The sequence below is a fragment of the Apis cerana genome, linkage group LG13 (genome assembly GCF_029169275.1).
Source record: "Apis cerana isolate GH-2021 linkage group LG13, AcerK_1.0, whole genome shotgun sequence".
Taxonomy (NCBI): Eukaryota; Metazoa; Arthropoda; class Insecta; order Hymenoptera; family Apidae; genus Apis; species Apis cerana.
Window position 1 is genome coordinate 3,544,141 of NC_083864.1, and position 19,185 is coordinate 3,563,325.

The 19,185-nt window shown below is 45.8% G+C and overlaps 3 protein-coding genes and 1 long non-coding RNA gene across 7 annotated transcripts in view; 2 read left to right on the forward strand and 2 right to left on the reverse strand.

Annotated features, from left to right (window-relative positions):
* Positions 1 to 15,434, reverse strand: part of LOC114576750 (uncharacterized) — a 58,358-nt gene extending 42,924 nt beyond the window's left edge. For both annotated transcript variants that reach the window (XM_062083603.1, XM_028667223.2), the window contains exons 1-3: positions 15,291 to 15,434; positions 4,135 to 4,927; positions 1 to 100 (exon numbers count right to left, since the gene is read on the reverse strand). In XM_062083603.1, coding sequence (XP_061939587.1) covers positions 1 to 100; positions 4,135 to 4,369 — 335 coding nt within the window. In that variant the 5' untranslated portion in view covers positions 4,370 to 4,927; positions 15,291 to 15,434. The remainder of the gene's footprint in view (positions 101 to 4,134; positions 4,928 to 15,290) is intronic.
* LOC133667155 (uncharacterized) overlaps positions 1 to 19,185 on the forward strand; it is a 30,810-nt gene that overhangs the window by 10,998 nt on the left and 627 nt on the right. The window lies entirely within an intron of this gene.
* Positions 94 to 15,864, forward strand: LOC107998829 (uncharacterized). The gene is given in 5 exon segments (XM_062083604.1): positions 94 to 1,104; positions 1,676 to 2,011; positions 2,428 to 2,616; positions 15,031 to 15,136; positions 15,139 to 15,864. Coding segments are annotated over 5 exon segments (1,053 nt in total). The 5' UTR covers positions 94 to 723; the 3' UTR covers positions 15,180 to 15,864.
* LOC107998828 (uncharacterized) overlaps positions 15,259 to 19,185 on the reverse strand; it is a 15,225-nt gene continuing 11,298 nt past the window's right edge. For 2 of the 3 annotated variants that reach the window (XM_028667221.2, XM_062083602.1), the window contains 3 exons: positions 18,478 to 18,629; positions 18,097 to 18,368; positions 15,259 to 17,798 (listed from right to left, as the gene is read on the reverse strand). In XM_028667221.2, the coding sequence (XP_028523022.2) occupies positions 17,521 to 17,798; positions 18,097 to 18,368; positions 18,478 to 18,629 (702 nt within the window). In that variant the 3' untranslated portion in view covers positions 15,259 to 17,520. The remainder of the gene's footprint in view (positions 17,799 to 18,096; positions 18,369 to 18,477; positions 18,630 to 19,185) is intronic. The other variant, XR_003697933.2, reaches the window with a different exon arrangement.

Consider the following 19,185-nt stretch of genomic DNA (forward strand, 5'->3'; position numbering starts at 1 on the left):
CTGACGCCGAAGGCGATCCCCAGCGCGACGATCAACGGCAGCAACGTCGAGATACACGCTAGAAAAACTGTCTGTATATCTGAGAAACCGGCGAGTATACCTGCAATAACATCGTTACAATCGTGAAATTGTGGATTTATCCTCGAACGAGGGGGAAGGGAGGGGGAGGAGGAGGAGGAACAAAAGATCAAGATCGGTTTTCATTATATAAATCAAATTCCAAGCAAATAATAAATAAAATAATCTCGGTCGTAGCCGCCTCGACTCTGGTCGAATCGAAATATCGCGAGTCGAGACGCGCGAGTCGAGAAAGGGGAAGAGGAGAGCGACGAATTCTTCGAAATTCTCCTTTTCTCCCCCCCTCCCTATACCGTGCACGTGTATAACCCCAATCTCGACAAAGATGACATTGACCCAATAAGACGATCGAAGGGTGTATTCTCGCGTTGTTAACTCCTTGCTCGACGTCGCGAAAATTCGAAAGTTGAAAAGTTCAGAAAGATTTTTCCCTAAGGTTAAAAAAAAGAAAAAAAAGAAAAAAAAAAAAAAAAAAAGGCCTCTCCGATTTCCCTCAATCCCGACCTAACCTTCGTTCCAACGATGCTCGTCCCAGTGCTCGGGGATATAACCGCGTATCGCCGATCTCGTTTCCATTCGAGCCGTAAGCCACGATGACGAGAGGACGACGACGACGACACGCACGCTTCGGTACACGTACGCACAATGAGCGACTGTTCCTCGGGACGATTGTCACGGAGGATCGTCGACCAAGGGGAATGGATTAATCGTCATTTCCGGAAATTGGCCTCCCTGTACAGAAAATCGCCGTGCCTTTGGAAGAAGGACACGTGGAGCTACTTGAACAGCGAGCAGAGGCATCGCGCCTACGCGCGGATCCACGTCGCCATGAATCTGCCCCGAGTAACATTCGTCGAGATCGTTTTGAAGATTCGGGAGATGAGGCGATTATACGTGAACGAGTTGAGAAATCTGTTGGAGGCGAGATCGAACGGTTATTACTACCAGATCCAGATACCGTGGTTCTATGAATTGCATCGATTTCTCTACCCGTACCTGGATTACGACGAGGCAGTCGAGTTGCACGTTCGTATCGATCAACTCGTTACACACGCCATTAGCGTAGCAGGACCTCGGCAAACACGTTCACAATAAACGTTACGTTGGCTCGCTACTTTCTCGTTATACGGGGAGGGTGGAGGGGGAGCTCCGTGTCGTTATACCTTTTATTATAAATTCTCTTTCTCTCTCTCTCTCTCTCTCTTTAATTAACCGTGATTATGACCACCGTCCAACCGAAATAATTCAACGGGTTTGTTTTCAATAGAAATCTCTGATACAATTGGTTATCGTCGAATAAATCGCCTTCTATTTCGGTTTCCAATTATACATTATATTAAATTCCGAGGGAACGAAATGGAACGAAAATGTTTTTTTTAAACCGGTCTCTTTTCTTTTGAAGACACGAATGCTTTTACGCTCGTTTCCGCTAATCTTTTGGCATGGAGCCCCCCTCCACGAATGCACGAGCCGGCAAATATCGTAAATATCGTTAAAGCAGACTGTTTTTTTCTGGATTACCAACGGTTATTTTCCAATTGTTACGTTATGTACGTGGGTGAAAACAGTATTATATATCTCGGCCGAATTTTCGCAGAAAATAGACAAATCTTGCGGCGAGTGCAGGGAATCGGAAGAGTTTTCATCGAGGTGCAACTGCACTCGATGCACGTTATCGCGTAGAAGCAGTCGCGTGAAAAGCGCCACGTCCGCCTCCCCCCGTGGTTTCTCGATCAGCTCCCCCGCGATCTCCTTGCCAAAGATCAAGAGCCAGCCTCGAACTTGCTCCCGCTCTTGCGGCGGGATATCAAACGCTAGGAAACAAGTGGAAAGGTCCCTCTCGTGTAGGATCCGCTCGACCAATTCCTGCTGCGAGAGATTGAAACGGCGCAAGGATTCGTCAGGGGACGACGAGGCGATGGACAGGCGACAGGTAGATCAGTGATACGAAATAAACCCCTCCTTGCGATTCCGTTCACGAGTACGTGGAATGTTTTTTTCGCTTCTCTCGAATATTTCTAAACTCCTAAACTTCGTTCGTCCTAATATTTTCGATGATAACGCGATCCCACCAGAACCCTTTACTCCGTTTTTCTTCAGAGATCTCGAAAATGACGATGATTGTTCGACGGTTAAAAAGAAAATCGTACAATCAATCGATATCGCGAAATTTGTTCAACGGGATCTGAAAGACAAAAAAAGAATAAGGTTAATGTATAAAAAAACATTCCACGACGAATTTTTTATTCATAGCGACACGCGCGTCTTTATTCATGAATATTATTCTTTGCCTGTTTGTAAAAAAAAAAACGGGAGGAAGGATTGATGAGAATTACATGCGAAAAACAGGAAAATCAGGAATTCAGAATTTTGGGAATGTACAGCACGGCGTCGAGCACTTACGAGAGCGAATCGGATCAATGGGATATATTCTCCACGACCGTCACGCGTTTCCTGAAAAGATTGGAGAGACCTTACGCGCTCGAGGCGCAGGCGGAAATTCAACGAATTTTGAAGGCGATGCTGATGAAATCAAAGGTAATCGAAACCGAAAATTAAAATCCGGGCAAAAGAAAACCCGGGATGTAGAAGAAGAAGAAAAAAAAAAGAACAAGAAAAAGCAAGAAACAAAGATGAAACTACGACTCCTCTCTGAAACAAGAATAGAATTTACAATCTGAACTCGAAGAGGAGGGAGGGGAGGGGGAGAATGTCGCGTCGAAGATACCGTCGAATTGTTTCAGATCCGGGAGGAAACGTATTCGAGAAATCCGGCGCCCGATCCCCCCACCCTCCTTTCGTGCATAACAGGTAACTCTCATAAATATTGGAGGGAGGGGGGAGAAAAAAATTCTCTAAGCTCCGTAAGGAGTAGCTAGCTAGCTCCTTTCGCCCGCGGGGAGCGCATGAATATCTATAACGACAAAAAGCTTTCGATCGGGGAACCGAATTTCATCGTGTATCACCCCCGGTGATTCTAGAGAGCGGCCGCTATCGATCCGACTTTGGTAGACCGCAGCGTTTACGATTAGTATTCAGCCTGTGTCGCAGTCGGTCGGGCAAGGATGAAGGTGGCCAAGATTTGCTCTGGCGAAACAAGGGGAGGAGGGGAGGAAGGGAGAGAGGAAGGGATGCGTGCCACGCAGCCTGCCTCTGATAACGGTTTATCCTTTGATCGAAGCCTCCTTTTGAAAAAAACTACTACCACTATTACTACTACTACTACTGCTACTATTATTGCTGCCGCTCGAAGTCGAAACTTGCGGTTGGTCCTTCTCAAACGAATGCAAACTCGCGCTCGAATTTTCGAATTCGCGTATCTCGCTTATTGTTATTATTGTTGTTGTTGCAATGCATCAAAAGGCGAAAGAGTTTCGTGCATTGAGATTTTCCCGATAAAGAGATCGACGAGTTTCGAACTCGAAAAGGAAAAAAGAGAGACCTGGCTAGCGCGGTGATAAATTTCAGGGGAGATAGGAGGGATTAAGCTTCCCTTGGAAACTGTTTTGCCCGTCGCAAAAGGCGAGGGAGGAAGAGCTGGGAATTGGTGGATTAGTTAGCCAGGCTGTCGAGAGAACGTGGAATGAACGAGCAACGTTTAAATCGATCCCCCCCTTCCCCAAGATCCCTTTGATTCCCGAATGAAACGAAAACGGGAGTTTTTGATCGAGAGAAATGCCTCTCCTCTCTCTCTCTCTCTCTCTCTCTTCACAAGTCGAAAACGAATAATTGTTATTCCGTGTTATATGAATCGAATCTATTCACACCCTCTTAACCATGGGGAAAATTCGAAAACGCGATTTTCATCGAAAGGAGGATCAAAAGCCGGTTCCCGAAGAGAAGGAAAGAAAAAGAGAGAGAAAGAATGAGAGAGAGGGGGGGAAAGAAAAGTAAAAGAGGTGAGAAGAAAGGCAGACGCGGCGAGAAATAGCGGGGATGATCGGTAAGTGGCATTTCCGGGCGTAAGAGCGGCCTAATGCAGCTTCCATTAGGTCCGGCTTTGATGCCGGTGTAACGGGCATTAACCGTATTCAACCCCGGCCTCTTATTACTTACTGTGATCGAGCTCGTCGTGTTCCACGAGGTAGCCGGTCGCGTTGTAGACGTGATGATCGGGTTTAGCGGTGCTCGTGACCGCAGCTCCACCCGTTACTGTCGTGGACGGATTAGTCGGGATTGCCGTGACAGCGGTCGCGATCGCTGCTGAAACCGAGCCCCCAGGCGACGAGGATATCGTTGACACGAGGCTCATCGAGCTCTCCACCTTCGTCGCGTTCACCTCGCTCGCCATTGTCCCCTTGCGTCGGCGTCTACCTACGTCGAGTCTCGCCCCCTTACGAAGCTCGCATATCAACGCGAAAATTCAACGCGATCCCAGCCAAGTGCGCGGCGGCGAGCTCGTAGGCGGATCGGGTCATCGATTCGCTCCAATCTTGCTATTCAATCTAGACTCGGATCGATTCGTTGCTCTGCGAATAATGTCCCGGGATGGACGCGACTCTCTTGGACCTTGTCGTAGGATCCTCGACACGCGCTTCGCATCTCTTCCGACACGCCGAGAAACCGAAAACTCGCGTTCTAATCGGAGCCGCCGATTATCGAGCAATTAGAGATTCGTCGCGAATTGATCCAAGTAATCCTTCATAATTCGTTAATTCGCCGGTCTGGCTCGATGATTTCTCTCACCCCGTTGGCCGGGTTTCACGAGCGGATTAACGAAGAAACGGGGGAGTCCGCTTCCTCTTCGTGTAGCCCTTCAATTTCGCCGGTGTAAAGGACGATTTCGTTGGCACTTGTTAGCGGCCAACCGAGCGTCGTTCACTCTCTCCCTCCATGCGAGAACTGCCTTCTGAAACAGGGGAGGGAAAAAGAAAAAGAAAAGTGGATTACAATATGGATTTGTGTAATTTCATTCGCTGTCGGAGGAATGCAACGAGCATTCGTCTCGATTTAATCGCGGCATTCGTACGAGTCGCGACGCGTCGTGATTATCGTCGTTGAGAGAGATCTTTTCCAAGGTCGTTTCACCCCTGCTCATCACCCCCAACGTTTCTACGTCGGCTTCATCCCTTTCCTTTTATCGCTCGGACGGATTTCCAATTGTCTCCAAGCCATTACGTTCTCGCGTCCTCTTTTCTTCCCTTCCCCTTTTTTCTTTTTTCCTCGCATAATGTTTCACAAGTAACATTATCGAGAACACGCTTGTTTAAAGTTCACGCATTATTTACTCCTCCTCGTTGGAAATAATGGGGAATGGGGAATTAATTTTCTGGAAATAAGGGACTCCAATTTCACGCTTTGTCTCCGTCCCTATCTCTCGAATTTGTCCTAACGGATATCCCGAACAACCCTCCAACGGAACACGAGTTTTGGAAAATCGATGACGAGCGGATCCGCTCGAAACTCTCCGCGTAATGATCCAAAATCCTTTCGGTTTCCATTTACGGCCGATTAGTAGACATATCCAATTCGGAATTTATAGAGGCGCCGTGGATAGACAATTTCGGGACGCGGCTCGGTTCGATTCAGGGGGGATTAAAATAACAGCTTGCGAGAACCCGCTCGATAATTAAACTTGGCCGATAGTTAGCGCGGCATTGTTCCGCCAACAGTTTTCCACACAAACGGTGCGGTGATTATTCATAAGTTCGTAACGTACACGTGTGTGCGACACGCGTATCCCGTATATTAAGCTCGAAATTCGACGAACCGACGCGAAATCCTTTCCAAATGCGTGCGTTCGAACGAATTCGAGGGAGAAAAGTGTTCAACCCTTCTGGCAGGAATCGAACTTTCCCTCGAATTGATGAAAGTCGAGGATAGGAGGAGGAGGAGGGGAAAAGGTTTGCCTCGAAACGACGCACGATTCCATTTGGACATTTAATATCGATAATTGGCACTCGGATGGTGGAAACGTCGTTAACACGAGCCATCGGTAGTTCGAACACGACTTCGCATTAATTGGCACGGCGCATTGAAATTGCAACTGCACTGCGGTTTGCCTCGAGGACGCTCCTCCTGCGCGGGGGAGGGGCGTTGTCGCAGGATGCGACTACCCTTGATGCACCCGGTGGTATAATGAACTCGGCTCGGGCGGAGTGTAACGAGCGGAAACGAGGGGAAATTATTAATCGTGAATTCGATTCCGCCCAACTTTCTTCTGAAGTAAGTTTCTTTTATTTGACGGATGTATGCACACGTATGCTTAACTTAAGAGACCATTATATCGTATTCCTCCGCCTCGTGACCATCATTTCTTTCTTTCTTTAATACCTTGGTTTGAAAAATATTGAACACTTTTTCTTGTATAAATAGATTAGGATCATCTTTATTCGGCTTTTATTAATCAGTGTAGAAAGTGGAATTCTCATATCGATACATTAGATTTTAGTTTGGGAATGTTCGTTTGTCAGGGCAGAGGAAACGAAAATTTCCACGAGTCGGTTGCAATCGACCGACTAGCTCGGCAATCAGCGGTGAAATCGCGGAGCCGCAGGAAACGTAGGTAACGTAGGGAGATCTTAATGAAAATTTACATTCACCGCGCCCGTCAGACTCGGTGCATCGTGCATCTTCTCGAGAATATCGGCTTAACTCGGTTAACCGTGTGGGAAGGAGAAGATGATTCGCAGGAGTAAGTGGACCAAGGGTCGAACGAGGCCCACCTTCTCTCTCTCTCTCTCTCTCTGGCTCTGGCCAGCATCTGGCCGGTTATGGGTAGTTTTAGCGATTCTTACGTAACGCGGCTCAGCCAAGGATCACGATAGCCGATTTGCATAATCGAACCCGGTCCACCAACAGCAACGGCTGCTAAACGCAATTGCGGCATCTGCTCCGGCGTTAAATAAGAAACTTTCTCGCGGCATTAATTCCGTTATATAGGCTCGCGTTCCAGTACGCCTCGCGAGCGAAACGATGTTTTGGCGAAAGATGGTCCATTTTTAACCGTACGAGATTTCAGGGATGGCTCGAATCCAAGCGCGAGTTTCCAAGGATGGGGTCGTTGACTCGTTGCTATTAGTTAATTAAACAGTTAGTCAATTTGCAGGGATGCCTCGACGAGGTATTAATAAATTTTGCGAGTGGAAACTAGATGGAAAGATCGGGCAACATTTTCGACTTTGATCTTCGATACTGCTTGACGACCGGGTCCCGCGCTTTATAATTAACTTTCCATCCCTTTTGAATCCCGACTCCAGGCAGCTCTAGCCTCCCCTCAGTGGACAGGGAACCGGCCATCGATCCACCTATCCGCCTGGATCCTGGTGGATTTCTACTTTTTTCTATTCCTTCTTCTTTTTTTCAGAGAATAGAAAGAAAGAAAGAATCTTGGACGAGAGAGTGGTTCCGTGTCTGTCGATAATTGGCCGGGGGAGGGGAAAAAGGTTCTCAAAGGTTTCATTTTATAATTCTCTGAACGTTCGATCGAACGGTGCACACACATATACACGCGCGCGGCACGGTACGTTTAATTAGTCGACAAATTTTTCGATCAATCGCTCGTCGCCGTGGGTACACGGGCAAATAACGAATGACCAATTAAATTACGCGACCTTTACCGGTTTAATAGCCCTAATTACTAACTTAACGGACTCATTGTACCCGCCTTGTATGAAAATTACCGCTCGCACGGTCCGAGATAAAAGCTCGGGGGTTCTGACCCCCCCGATCAATTTTTGCTCGACGTGCGCTGTTTAATCGCGTTCATTTGTGAAAAAAAAAGCGTACGTGTACGAACAGGGATTGGCATCGGGAAATAATGAAAATTTCGACAGATCGTTTGCCACTCTATACCGGATCCTTCATGATTGATACAATCGAATAAGCTGTTAATGGAAAAAAGGCAAACTTTCACGTAATTGAGAGCAAAATCATTTCTTTTCTCTCTTTTTTGTTCCCCTACTGTTTCGAAAAAAAGTTTTATTTCACGATAATTACGTACTGCTTTTTTAATAAATTACGGTTGTATTCCCGTGAGTTGGAAAATCGCGCGGCTGATATCCTTTTTTTCCTTTCTTTCTTTCTTTTTTCATAAATCGGATGAAAAGCCTCGATGATGCATCCAGCGCCGTCTATCGATTGAATGGGCTCTTTTCGATCCGATATTCAAGCCTAGAAGAAAATCATAGGAATTGAGATCCGAATACGAGAAAGTAAACCATTCTCAGAACAAAAGAACTCGTCATCTTGGTGGTACTATCCTTTACTCGAACTAACCCTCCATTATGCTCGAGCAAATGGCGCGGAAACATTGAAGCATTGCATAAGGACCCTTTTCTAAAAATGTTTCCCGAAAATGAAAGTAATTTACCACCGACATCCCCTACATCCCTTCCTTAACAAAATAATATTTCCATTTCCGCTACGTTTAACTACAGAATCGCGATTCACAGAAGTGGATCGTTCAATGGGGGGCCGAATTCCTCTCGTTGGACTGAAAATGTATCCGTACAATGTCCGTAAAAAAATCATCGTGGAACGGACAAGACGGTTCGAGAGAGGGCTTCCTCCCCCGCAATACAATTCAAACCTCGACTCCATCTTTTTCAAAACCCCTTCCCCCTTTCCTCTCTCAAAAAGAAAAGGAAAAAAATTAGGACAAACGAGAAAATTGCGAGCCGAAATTTCAAAAGAAGGGGGGAGAAGAAGGAGGAGGGTGAAAATTGTTAGATCGATATCGGAATTTCCGTGTCACCGCAACAATACCCGCAATGTTTTTCCCGTGGAACGACAATAAACGTTTTATATATAACGAATGAGGAGAGGAGGGGAAGGGATAACGTTCCGGGATGGATAGAGAACAAAAGAGGGTGGCAAAGAGGGCCGTGGCGACGTATTGAATAGCGTTTTTTCGCAAGAAAATGAGATTCCGTTTGCCCTCCCGTGCAAACCCATCTGTGTACAAACGCATCTCCTCCCCCTATCTCCCTGGGCGCATCTATGTTTTATCCCGCGTGCGAACAACGGCGAAAGAAGAACGAGAAGTCTAGGATAGAGTCGCCAATGTGAAAGAAACGTGCACGATTGCACGGAATATCGATCATGGGACGGAACGATAAGATTACAATGGAGTAGTCGGAAATGGTTCTTTCACGAAACTTCTCGTTTCTAGCATCGTTTCACGTTCCTGAAAAATATTATATTATTATACGTACATATCGAATGTACCTCTACGTTATAAAGATATAAAAATCGATACTTAGTTTCACAGAGTATCGTTCAAAGAGGATCGATTGTATTAATTCTTTTTTAATATCTTTAATTCAATCGAAGACTTCGCAAGAATTATAATCGATATTCGTGAAACGTGTAATACGTTAAGTATACAAGAATATTCTTTTCGATAGCTTCGTCGAGGGAGGGCAATCTTGTTTACTGGAATTTTCCTTCGAATCCTTTCTCCGTAGCGAAGGAGGCTGCTTTCCTTCTAATTATAAATAAACGGAAATTTTCCTGTATCTTTCGTAATATCATTGAAGTGTATTTTCGAAAAAGGAGTGATGGATTATTTCTCTCGATCCACTCGGATATCGGCTCGGGATCCGTATTGGCTTCTCCTCTTTTTGATAAATTGATTAGGGAAAATTCGGAGAGAGAGAGACAGAGAGAGCGGCTTGTCAAACGTCACGATTGTGCCGCGAACGTGTCTGAAGTAATCAGGTCAACGCGGTTAAACTTTCGGCGCAGGCTGAAACCAATTAAGTAAATCTAATAAGATCTGACTGATATATCGGATTATGCTTATCAAAAGGAAACCAAGACTAATTACCTTGGACGTGGTGATATCTAAAGGTGATGCTCTCGTTACATGTTATTTAAATATAGCGAAATAATCGTTAATTGAAAGAATGTTGCGAAAAACTACCAATTGTAAACTATTTACCGAAAAATCTTTGATTTAAAAAATATCGAGATTTGTCCATGTTGTCGTGTGAGGGGCAAGGGAAGCCTTGTCTTTCTCGTCTTTGATGTAACATGTTTCATGAAAGTTACGATACCTCTTAAATTATTGATTTTTCCATATGAATCACTTTATGTATTAAAAAAAAAAAAAAACTACTGCATATCTTCTTCTGCTTCATTGTAAAATATTTATTTCAACGATTAATCACCTCGGCAAATTGGTTTCACAAATTGAACAAGGATTGAGAAATGGAAAATGCACGTTCTATATCTAATAGAAATATTTAAGAGATTCGGAGGAATCTCCCTTCGAGAATTCCAGCATTCCCCACCTTTGTGCCACACACCTTCGAGAGGACATCTGGTCGCCTAGCTCGTGCGAGCTTTGTGCGCCCGTGACGAACGTTTCCGTGGAAACGTTGGGATTCGATTGGACGACCGGAATAGAATTTCCGGTTCCGATTCCGAAAATGACGCGTTACACGCGCGCCTCGTTCCTCCAGAGTGGGGAAACTCTCTGTCGGGAAATCCGCCAAGGTTCGTTAGCCCGCCAAGACCTTTTGAGAGCGCCGCCGTTTCTAACTCGCTCGTTTACGAACAGCAACGCTTCGTCGATATTCGTCGCTAGGAATCGGGTCGTATCGAAGATGCACGCTTCGAAAAAATTTCCAAGTTAATCCGCGTTGGCTTCGAGGAAAGGAGACGAGGAAAGGAAAGAGATGCTAACATTCTCTGTTGGGGAGAGGGAGAGGAAAAGCTTAGCAGTTTCGAGATAAGCATCGTGAAGAGAAACGGCGAGGCTATCTTAGAGGCGTTAATTGAATTCTAGAAGCTGTTAGAGGCCCATTCAAGCTTGTTGATGGCCTCCCATTGAATCGTAACCTCTTTAAAAACCTGGTAAACTGGGGCCTCTCTTCCGAGGGTGTAAGCATCTCTTCAAGACGTTTCGCGGGGAGGGGGGAGGGAGCAAAGAGGTAGAATCAACGAGATTGAATTAACTTACGCGGGAGGGGTGTTATATATAATTAAATAGGGATGAATAGGTGACTCTCTCGACATCGAGGGACGTTGAGAACAACGAGAAGAGAAACTCCGTCGTTCAAACGGAACGTTTGACGCGAAGGTGTTAACACGTGTAGTATGTCGCCAGAGACATACCGACCGAGATCTGTGCACACCGCAAAGTGCACCGCGGCGCACTGCAATATCTCGGCCAAGACTTTAGGAATGCGAGGAATACGAGCGTAAAGAAACGTGTAATAATATTTCGACTCGTTTGAGGGAATTTCTCTCCGTTTATCCCTGTTTGTCGAAAATTGTTATACATTTAAGAAGAGGTCAACGATGCGAGAGTAATCAGGAGGACAACAAGGGGGTGGGATACCAAGGGAACGTGTATACGATTGATTTATTATTAACGCGATACGACGAAAGAGGGAAAAATCGCCGTCTTCGTCCATGATGATTTCCGCTTCGACTTCAATTCAGGAGGTAATATTTTCAGGAAATGAACGTCGATTCCTGGAGGAGGAGGTTCAAGACGTTTCCAGACGCCTAAGTTTTCATTAATTATTCCGAGCCGGTTAATTACGGGGATTCCACGCCGGTGTACATCGGCGTGGGGCATCTCCAGCGCGCGGTAACCGAGCGAACGAGATTCTATCCGAGATTTCTCCCTCTGACTGAATTCCCCCTTCCCCCTCCCGATGCCTTAACACTATTAAACATTGTGAAAATAAATCGAGCCCGGATCCATAAATTTCCCCGGTTTATCGCCTTCTTTCTTTCTTACTTTCTTTCTTTCTTTCCTTTTTCCTTGCGCTACTACGGTATTAAAAATTTCTTTCTTCCTCCACCCTTCTCCTTTTTTCTCTTCTGCACAGAAGCGTTCCTGCACGCGCACGCGTTTCGCACGGCCAAACATCTCGAAATCTCTCCTCTCCCTTCTAAATAAAACGAACGAGGAGGGAAAACGTCTTCTCACCATCGTCGTCCCCACGTGTTCTCGCGCTTTTTCTCGACGATTCGCGGCCGCGACGTCGAATGTATGGTCGAGCGTGCAGGGACGGGGAAGGGACGGAACGAGAGGACGTTAAACACGGGATACGAGCACTCTGAAAATCATCGTGCAGCGAGAAAGTGGTTGGAAGGGGTCAAGGGGGTGCTCCAGCTTGCTCCAGTTAAGTCAAACTGCTGACTGGTGACGGGTGACAGATACTTTTTCTCCGCGCAATCGAAACCTCTCCTGCCTTTTCCATCCCCCATCGATTTCTCTCCTTCATTTCTCTGAAAAATCCGGCAGGATCCCTCTCGATGACGATGATGATCCTCGTCAACGAGAAAAGTCTCCAGTCCTGTAAATCGTAAAATCGGCTAGAGCAGGTTTAGGGGATGGGGAATGATAACGGGGAGAAAGCACGGGGATGAGGAGAGGAGGAAAAGCACTCCTCTCGAGAGGAGGAGTGCAACTCGCCAAAACCACTTCTTCGATGTTTCCTGTTCCCTCGACCGACACCTCGAACTTACGCCTCTAAGTGTTCGATAATTCCTCGACCATCGAACCTCCGCTGTTTGTCCGCCACTCCTCCGCACGCCAGTGGACGGAAATCAGCGTGCACGATCCCTTCTTGGTCTGTTGTCGGCATAATTTCCGTGGCCACGCGTTTCAGTTTCGAACAACTTTGGTTGCTCTGCGATTTTTCGCTGAAGAGAAACGTAATCGAACGTTTCCATCATTTCCACCAAGCTTTTTTTTCCTTTTTCTTTTTCTTAATCTCCTGCGGGCGTTTGGCGGGCTTGGAGCAGAAATCGTAATTGATTTGACTAATTTATGAAAAGGGGAAAGAGAGGAAGGGTGGAAGAGGAAACGGGTCAAAGCTCGTTATTCTCTCCGCCAGAGAACAGAATTTCTGGGGGAACAGAATTTCTCGCGGCCACAATGCTCCACGCTCCACGCGTAAACCAGTGATTACTATTGGCGTTGGCTGTTGTTCCATCTTGTCCCATTGTAGGGGCGATTCCGCCTCGAATATAAAATAAAATAGAGAAATAAATTCGTGAAATTTGGGCTGCTCTTATAATTTGGGAAATATATTTTTTTTAAATCACGCTCGAATTATCCTTTCGAAAATCTCTTCGATTCGGGTCAACCATTTGGCCGGTATAAATGAACGGTTGAAATATTCAGAGATAATCGCAACGCGTGCGCCACCCGTGTATCATTATTAACACGCGAAAATTTATCTCTGATACCATTTCGTGGATGCATAATCATTCTTATATATATATGTATGTATGCAGCCAGGCAGATCGTTCGTATACAGGCGAATTATAAAAGGCGACCCGCCGCATCGTCCATCGTTTCGACGAAGACAAATGTGCGTTTGTTTAAACGGGCAAAAATTTCATTTCCAAGTGTCATTAGACCTGGGGATATTGGCACGAGCCTCTGTGCAATTACTTCGCAACTTTCCTCCAGTCGAAGCTATAAATAAAGAGGTCACATCGCTCGAGAAACCGATCAATCAACGCGACTGCATAGCAACTTATTGTCCTTATTGAAAAATTATATATAGGAGAGAGAGAGAGAGAGAAAAGAACGCAATTTTTACCTGGAAACGAGGAGCGAAATTGTGCAGATGGAAGATTGAGGAGGGAAATTTTGTATACTCTTCTTGACGAACGACGAGAAGAGACTTAGCGCTTTCTCCATCGACTAACTCGGCCCGATTTTAAATTCTTTCTTGCGTGGAGGAATTATTATTCGCTTATTGAGTTGAGTGGGCTCGGGGTTCCGACCAAAAAACTCTTGTTCCATTTTCCGCGGCACCGACCGATTCGATTTATAAACGAACGCGCTCTCTCGAAATCGATCATTCGATAATTGAGGGGGAGGAGGAGGAGAGGAGGGGAGAGGGAGAGGTCGTAGATCGGTAGCCTCGTGGAGAGGACGTTCGACAATCGAGCAGACGGCCGATTATTTGAAACGAATGACGGAGAACTCGAAGCGACATCAAGCATTCATCGATGCATCGTTTAATGGAACATGGGACGATCGTGGAACGTGACCGGCCTTTGTTAGGTTAAATTCGATGGAAAATAGCTCGAAATTTATCGTGGCCACGACTGTGCTTTCGTTAACTCGTTCCCTTTAACTCGTTCAAACCGAAGCTTCGCAATTTTCCCCATTTTACTCGTGCGAGGAAATTGGAATACTGTCGCCAATTAGGATACTCGAAGGAGAATCTGGGAAAAAAAAAGGAGAAAAAGAAAGAGATGAAGAAGGGTATATAGAAATTTTCTTAGAAATTTTTCCACGCCCTGCAATCGCGCGTTAATCGTCCTGCTACCGAGAGATTATTCAGATTTAGCCCGGATTAAGTCTTTTCTCTTCTCCTCTGTCGGCTTTTCCCGGATGAAATCCATGAACGTGGCAAATCCGGAAGACCGGATCTCGGTATATCGAGGAAGCAACGTTTCGCCAGAAATATGAAGATAGACGGAGACGGTTCGTCGTAAATCAAACGATATCGATATCGATGCTGCCGTTGCTTCTAATAAATGATCTCGAACCGTAAAAGAAAAAAAAAGTAGCTAAGAAACAGAGACGAAGAAGAAAGAAAAATAAAAGATAATAATACGCAAGAGTGATCGTACTACGCAAAATAAATAGAAAAAAAGGTATGGAAAATTAGAGGGGAGAGAGAGAATAAAAAATCGAACAATGAATAGTTCACGAATCGTGAACTCGTTTCAAAAATGATTTCTAAGTCCAAGTTTGATACCAATTTGCGCGTGCGGTGCATTTCACCCACGTCCTCTCATCTTTATCCCCAAAACCCGATACACCGAGCCACGAATTTCGGGCTTTCGACTGTAACTGCATGCTGCAGCTTCCACCGATTTCCCGGCGATTAAGTACATTAGCCGTAATGACGGTACCTCAAGGGGGAGAAGGGTGTTCAAAGGGTTCTCCGCCTGGCTCCAACCTCTACAGGGAAACTGTTCCGTTCTCTTCGAGGGCACCCTCGACAAAATTCACCGTTTCAGCTCGCGCGCAACTGGCCGACAATTAACAGACGAGGAACGGGCGTTCCGTTGAAAAATCAATGGCCAATCCGCCGGAGTCTCTTCGGGAGGATATGCACGCGCGGATGTGGGGATCGAGGCGAGGATCGATCGTCGTCGATAAAGGATAAACGTCGAGAAGAAGGGGAGGACGGTGCGAGGGGAGTACCATCGGATTGTATAATGCGTAATAACGCGTACGCAATAATCTCGGGACGAGAAAATTATTATTATTCGCTTACCAGGTTACACGCGTCGGGACCTGGATCCGCATCGCGCACCATCGTCCTGCGAGTGGTGGTCGCGTGATCACCTACGAGCACGGTTACATAGTGAATGTTCGCACGAAGACAGGTGTTTTATTTCTCACTTCTCGAGCCCCCCCCTCCGCACTCCGAGGAAAAAGAAATTTATCCCAACCCCGGTCCGAGAGATGGAAAACGCTGGGGATGGCTGGCCGTCCAAGGCGAGGTGGAACGCGAGATAGAACGCGGAAAAACGCGGACACCAAGGCGACACACCTCTGCGCCGACGACGACGACAGAGTTGATGCGGACCGCGGAAGGGAGGCTGCGAAACTGAGATGAAACCACGGCGCAACCCCGGTGCGCGCGCGCACCAAAACCACCCCCGGAATACACGGAAGCAGCCCGGCCGAACCAACACTACCCCCTCCCCGCCTACTATACTACCCTCCAGGACTACCACGACGACGACGACGACGACGACGACGACGACGATGCTCCCGCTTCCATTTTTCTCGTTCCCTTTCTTCTTTTCAGCCCTCCTTCCTCAGCCTACCCTTTGACCGCCAAACATCGAACACGCTGCTCCGTTTCTTATCTCTTCTTATCGAATTCAATCGATGCATCCCCCTCCCCGATCTTGTGACGATCGAGGACGGATACAACGCATCGTTGTACTCGTTGTTTGTACTCGTATCTCGTCACGCTGCGCACTTGATCGATCGATTCGCCAATTGTGAAAGCGGTCTGGAGAAGAGGAGAAGAATTAGGAGTTAATTGTGGGGAAGGTTACATCGTGGGAGGGGATCGTAGTTATTCGAGGTCAACATTTATGAATATGTATATCTTTGTAATATATTCGTTTAGATCGTATATTCAAAGTATCGCGTAGAATGGAAAAAAGGGGGTGGAGGGTGTTAAAACAAATTTCAAGCTTTCCCCAGTGAAATTTCACGCGATTAGAGTTCACGTGGGTGGAAGGTCAATCGCTCATCGATAGTGCTCCAACAATGTTGCTCATTCCACCGAGTTTAATTGGCAATTTAGGTGGCCGTTGGCAAACCCATATTTTTTTACATTTAGTTAATCGAAACGCGGCCTCATAGAGAACCTCTGTCTGTCTACTTCCAATTACCCTCGATCCGCGTTTCCCCAAATTCGTGTTAAATCGTTGACCGAGCCGAACTTTCCCGTGCGTCGAATCTCGTTTCGAAACAACTATTTTAAAAAATTTCTTCCATTGAATACGCCGATATGCTGATTTATACGCGCCGGCAAAGCGATAATCGAAAAAAGTAAATGGCGATAATCGATAAAGTAAGCGAGTAAAATAAATCGCGGTTATGAATAAACGAACTGAACGTACGAATGAATAAGAGAAAAGGATATATCGACCACGTGTTAGAGACACTCGACTATTCTATTTATGTAATTGATCAAATAACCTTTGCCAAACACGACCCGAACGTGTATAATATTTTCCTTTCGCAACGCAACAAGGAGCGCGACAATTTCGGCGTAATAAATAAAAATACCTTGGGAGAGAGACTTCTTAAGGAAGCTTTATTAAGGGACCTTTAATAAAAATGTACGATCACGGAGTAGGTGGCGAGGATTGATGGAAGGTAGGAGATTGCCAGGGAATTTTACTCTCGTCGGTATTCGTTAAAATCGGTCCACGTTGATCCGAAAGGGGAGAAAAAAATACGAAGACGTGGATGTTTTCTTAATTAACGAAAAATATAAGGAAAAATAAAAATCACTTCGAAAATTCGATAGGGAGGGAATTGTTGAAATCGCGATCTGAATCATTTTCGAGCGTGGATTAAAATTTAAACCGATGTCGCAATTCCTATCTATCGAGTTTTACGAGAGGTTTACAGTCACCGTGTAATCGTTATGTACTTACGAGAGTAAACGAGAGCACTTTCGAGAGGCGTGAAGTTACTCGTTGTCTGCGAGAATTAAGTTTCCCATCGACGAGTTTCATCGATGAACAAGCCCCGATACAAGCATCTTCCTACCAAATATACTCGAAACGTTTATTTGACGACTTTCCAAAAGCGGGCAAACTATAGTCGAGACGCAAATTCGATTCATCGACGTTTTTCGTTCCAGCTTGGATATCGCGTCGCAATCGATGAACGCACGACGCATCTCCAACACAACGTATGGTAAAAGCCTGTTCTCCATTTTCCTCGCCGGATGGTGATTTTCCACGGGGGAATCATTCCTGCGTGGTTCGTTCGTAACGTAATTTTTCCCCAACACCTTCGTCCAAGGATTCTGGCAAGGCGTAATTACACAGCCTTCTATTCAGAGTAGCCTCGAGCGCGTCCCAAGATGGCAATTCCTCGTTCTCATTCTTCGACTCGGCGTAGTCCAATTCCTTCCTTCGAGCTGTGCTCCACGTCGGTGACTCCTCTCGACTGATCATCTCCGTGTTGAATTTGCCTTTGTCCGTGTTATGCTTTTCGCGTAAACTCGACCGAACCGGCGAATTCCCTGAAATTGAAAAAGTTGTTTTCATACCGTTATCGTAATCTACTCTTCTAAGAAACCAGCTCGTGTACGCTCTTGTTTATATACACTCTTATTATGAATTGTGAATTATCATATAACACGTATATTCGAGCGTCACGAAATCGATCGAATAGAAATAAAATACAGGAAAGACCCAATGTATAATATATACAATAATTTTTATACGTGTTATACATTTTTATATATACATATATATATATATAAAAATATATGTTAAAAAATGTACAACATATTTTTATATATATATATATAAAATAACCTTTAATGGCATCCCAAATTGGAGTGCGATATCTCCTTAACGTGATCGTCCCCATTATGGAATCTATCGATGAGTTGAAAGAGGACAACGAATTCGAGTCCCAGGTGTTGCAAGAAGAAAACTGCCTCCTCAACGCGTCGCGTATCAAAGTGTCGTGCATTTCTTGTATCTCCTTCTCAAGCTGCTTTTGATGCTCGGCGATGATTCGCCGCTCCCTTATTTCCGGCGATAATGGCCGTGGGGGCCGCGAATCCAAGAGATCCGTCTCCGGCCTGGGACGAACAAAAGCGAATCTATTATGCGTCTGGGAGAGGAATCAAAGGAAAACCGCACGCCATTAATGAAGCTTCGAAACTTGCATCTTCTTAGAGTCAGTCGTACCTCGGTCTGTAAAGCTGCCTCGGCGAGTCGGATGTGTACACGCTTCCGGTCTTCCTCGAGCGACGAGAGAATTCTCTGGCCACGCGTTGCACCGCGTCCAACACGACCACCCGCTCCTCTCGTGGCAAAAAGGCGGCCGCTTCTTGCACGATCTGCGACAGAAAAAAACTCTCTCTCTCTCTCTTTTATTCTAGAGAGAAAAGAAACGACTCGACTTACTCAGGGTAGATCAAAAAAAGAGGAACCGTTTCTCTTTTTTCTTTTACCTAAGCGTTGTCCGCCAAGGTGTTTGAGAGGAAAAGATTTCGAGGAGAGAATATTTGATAGATCGAGCGCGCTGAAATCTGCGAAGGAGAGAATGGCTCGGATACAGAGAGATCGGGTTTGGCGGGTTTCAGTCAGGATTAAACTTAGTTTCGAAGCGCAAAACGCATTTTCCATAAGCATAAGGGGAGGGTGAATCGCTCCTTAAGTAGAAAGTTAGCTGGCAAATGGAGGATGGAGAGGAGGAGCCAACAGCTCCTCGGGGCGAGAGGGCAAAGTAAATACGCGTTCACTTTTTCCCTTTTCATTCGCTTTCGGTGGGTCTGGAAATATGATACATGCATATTCCAGAAATGCCAGGAACACCCGCGTCGTCTTTTTACTTCATCTTTCGAGGCAGAGCACATCGAGGCTATTCTATTCTAATCTAATCAAATGATCCTC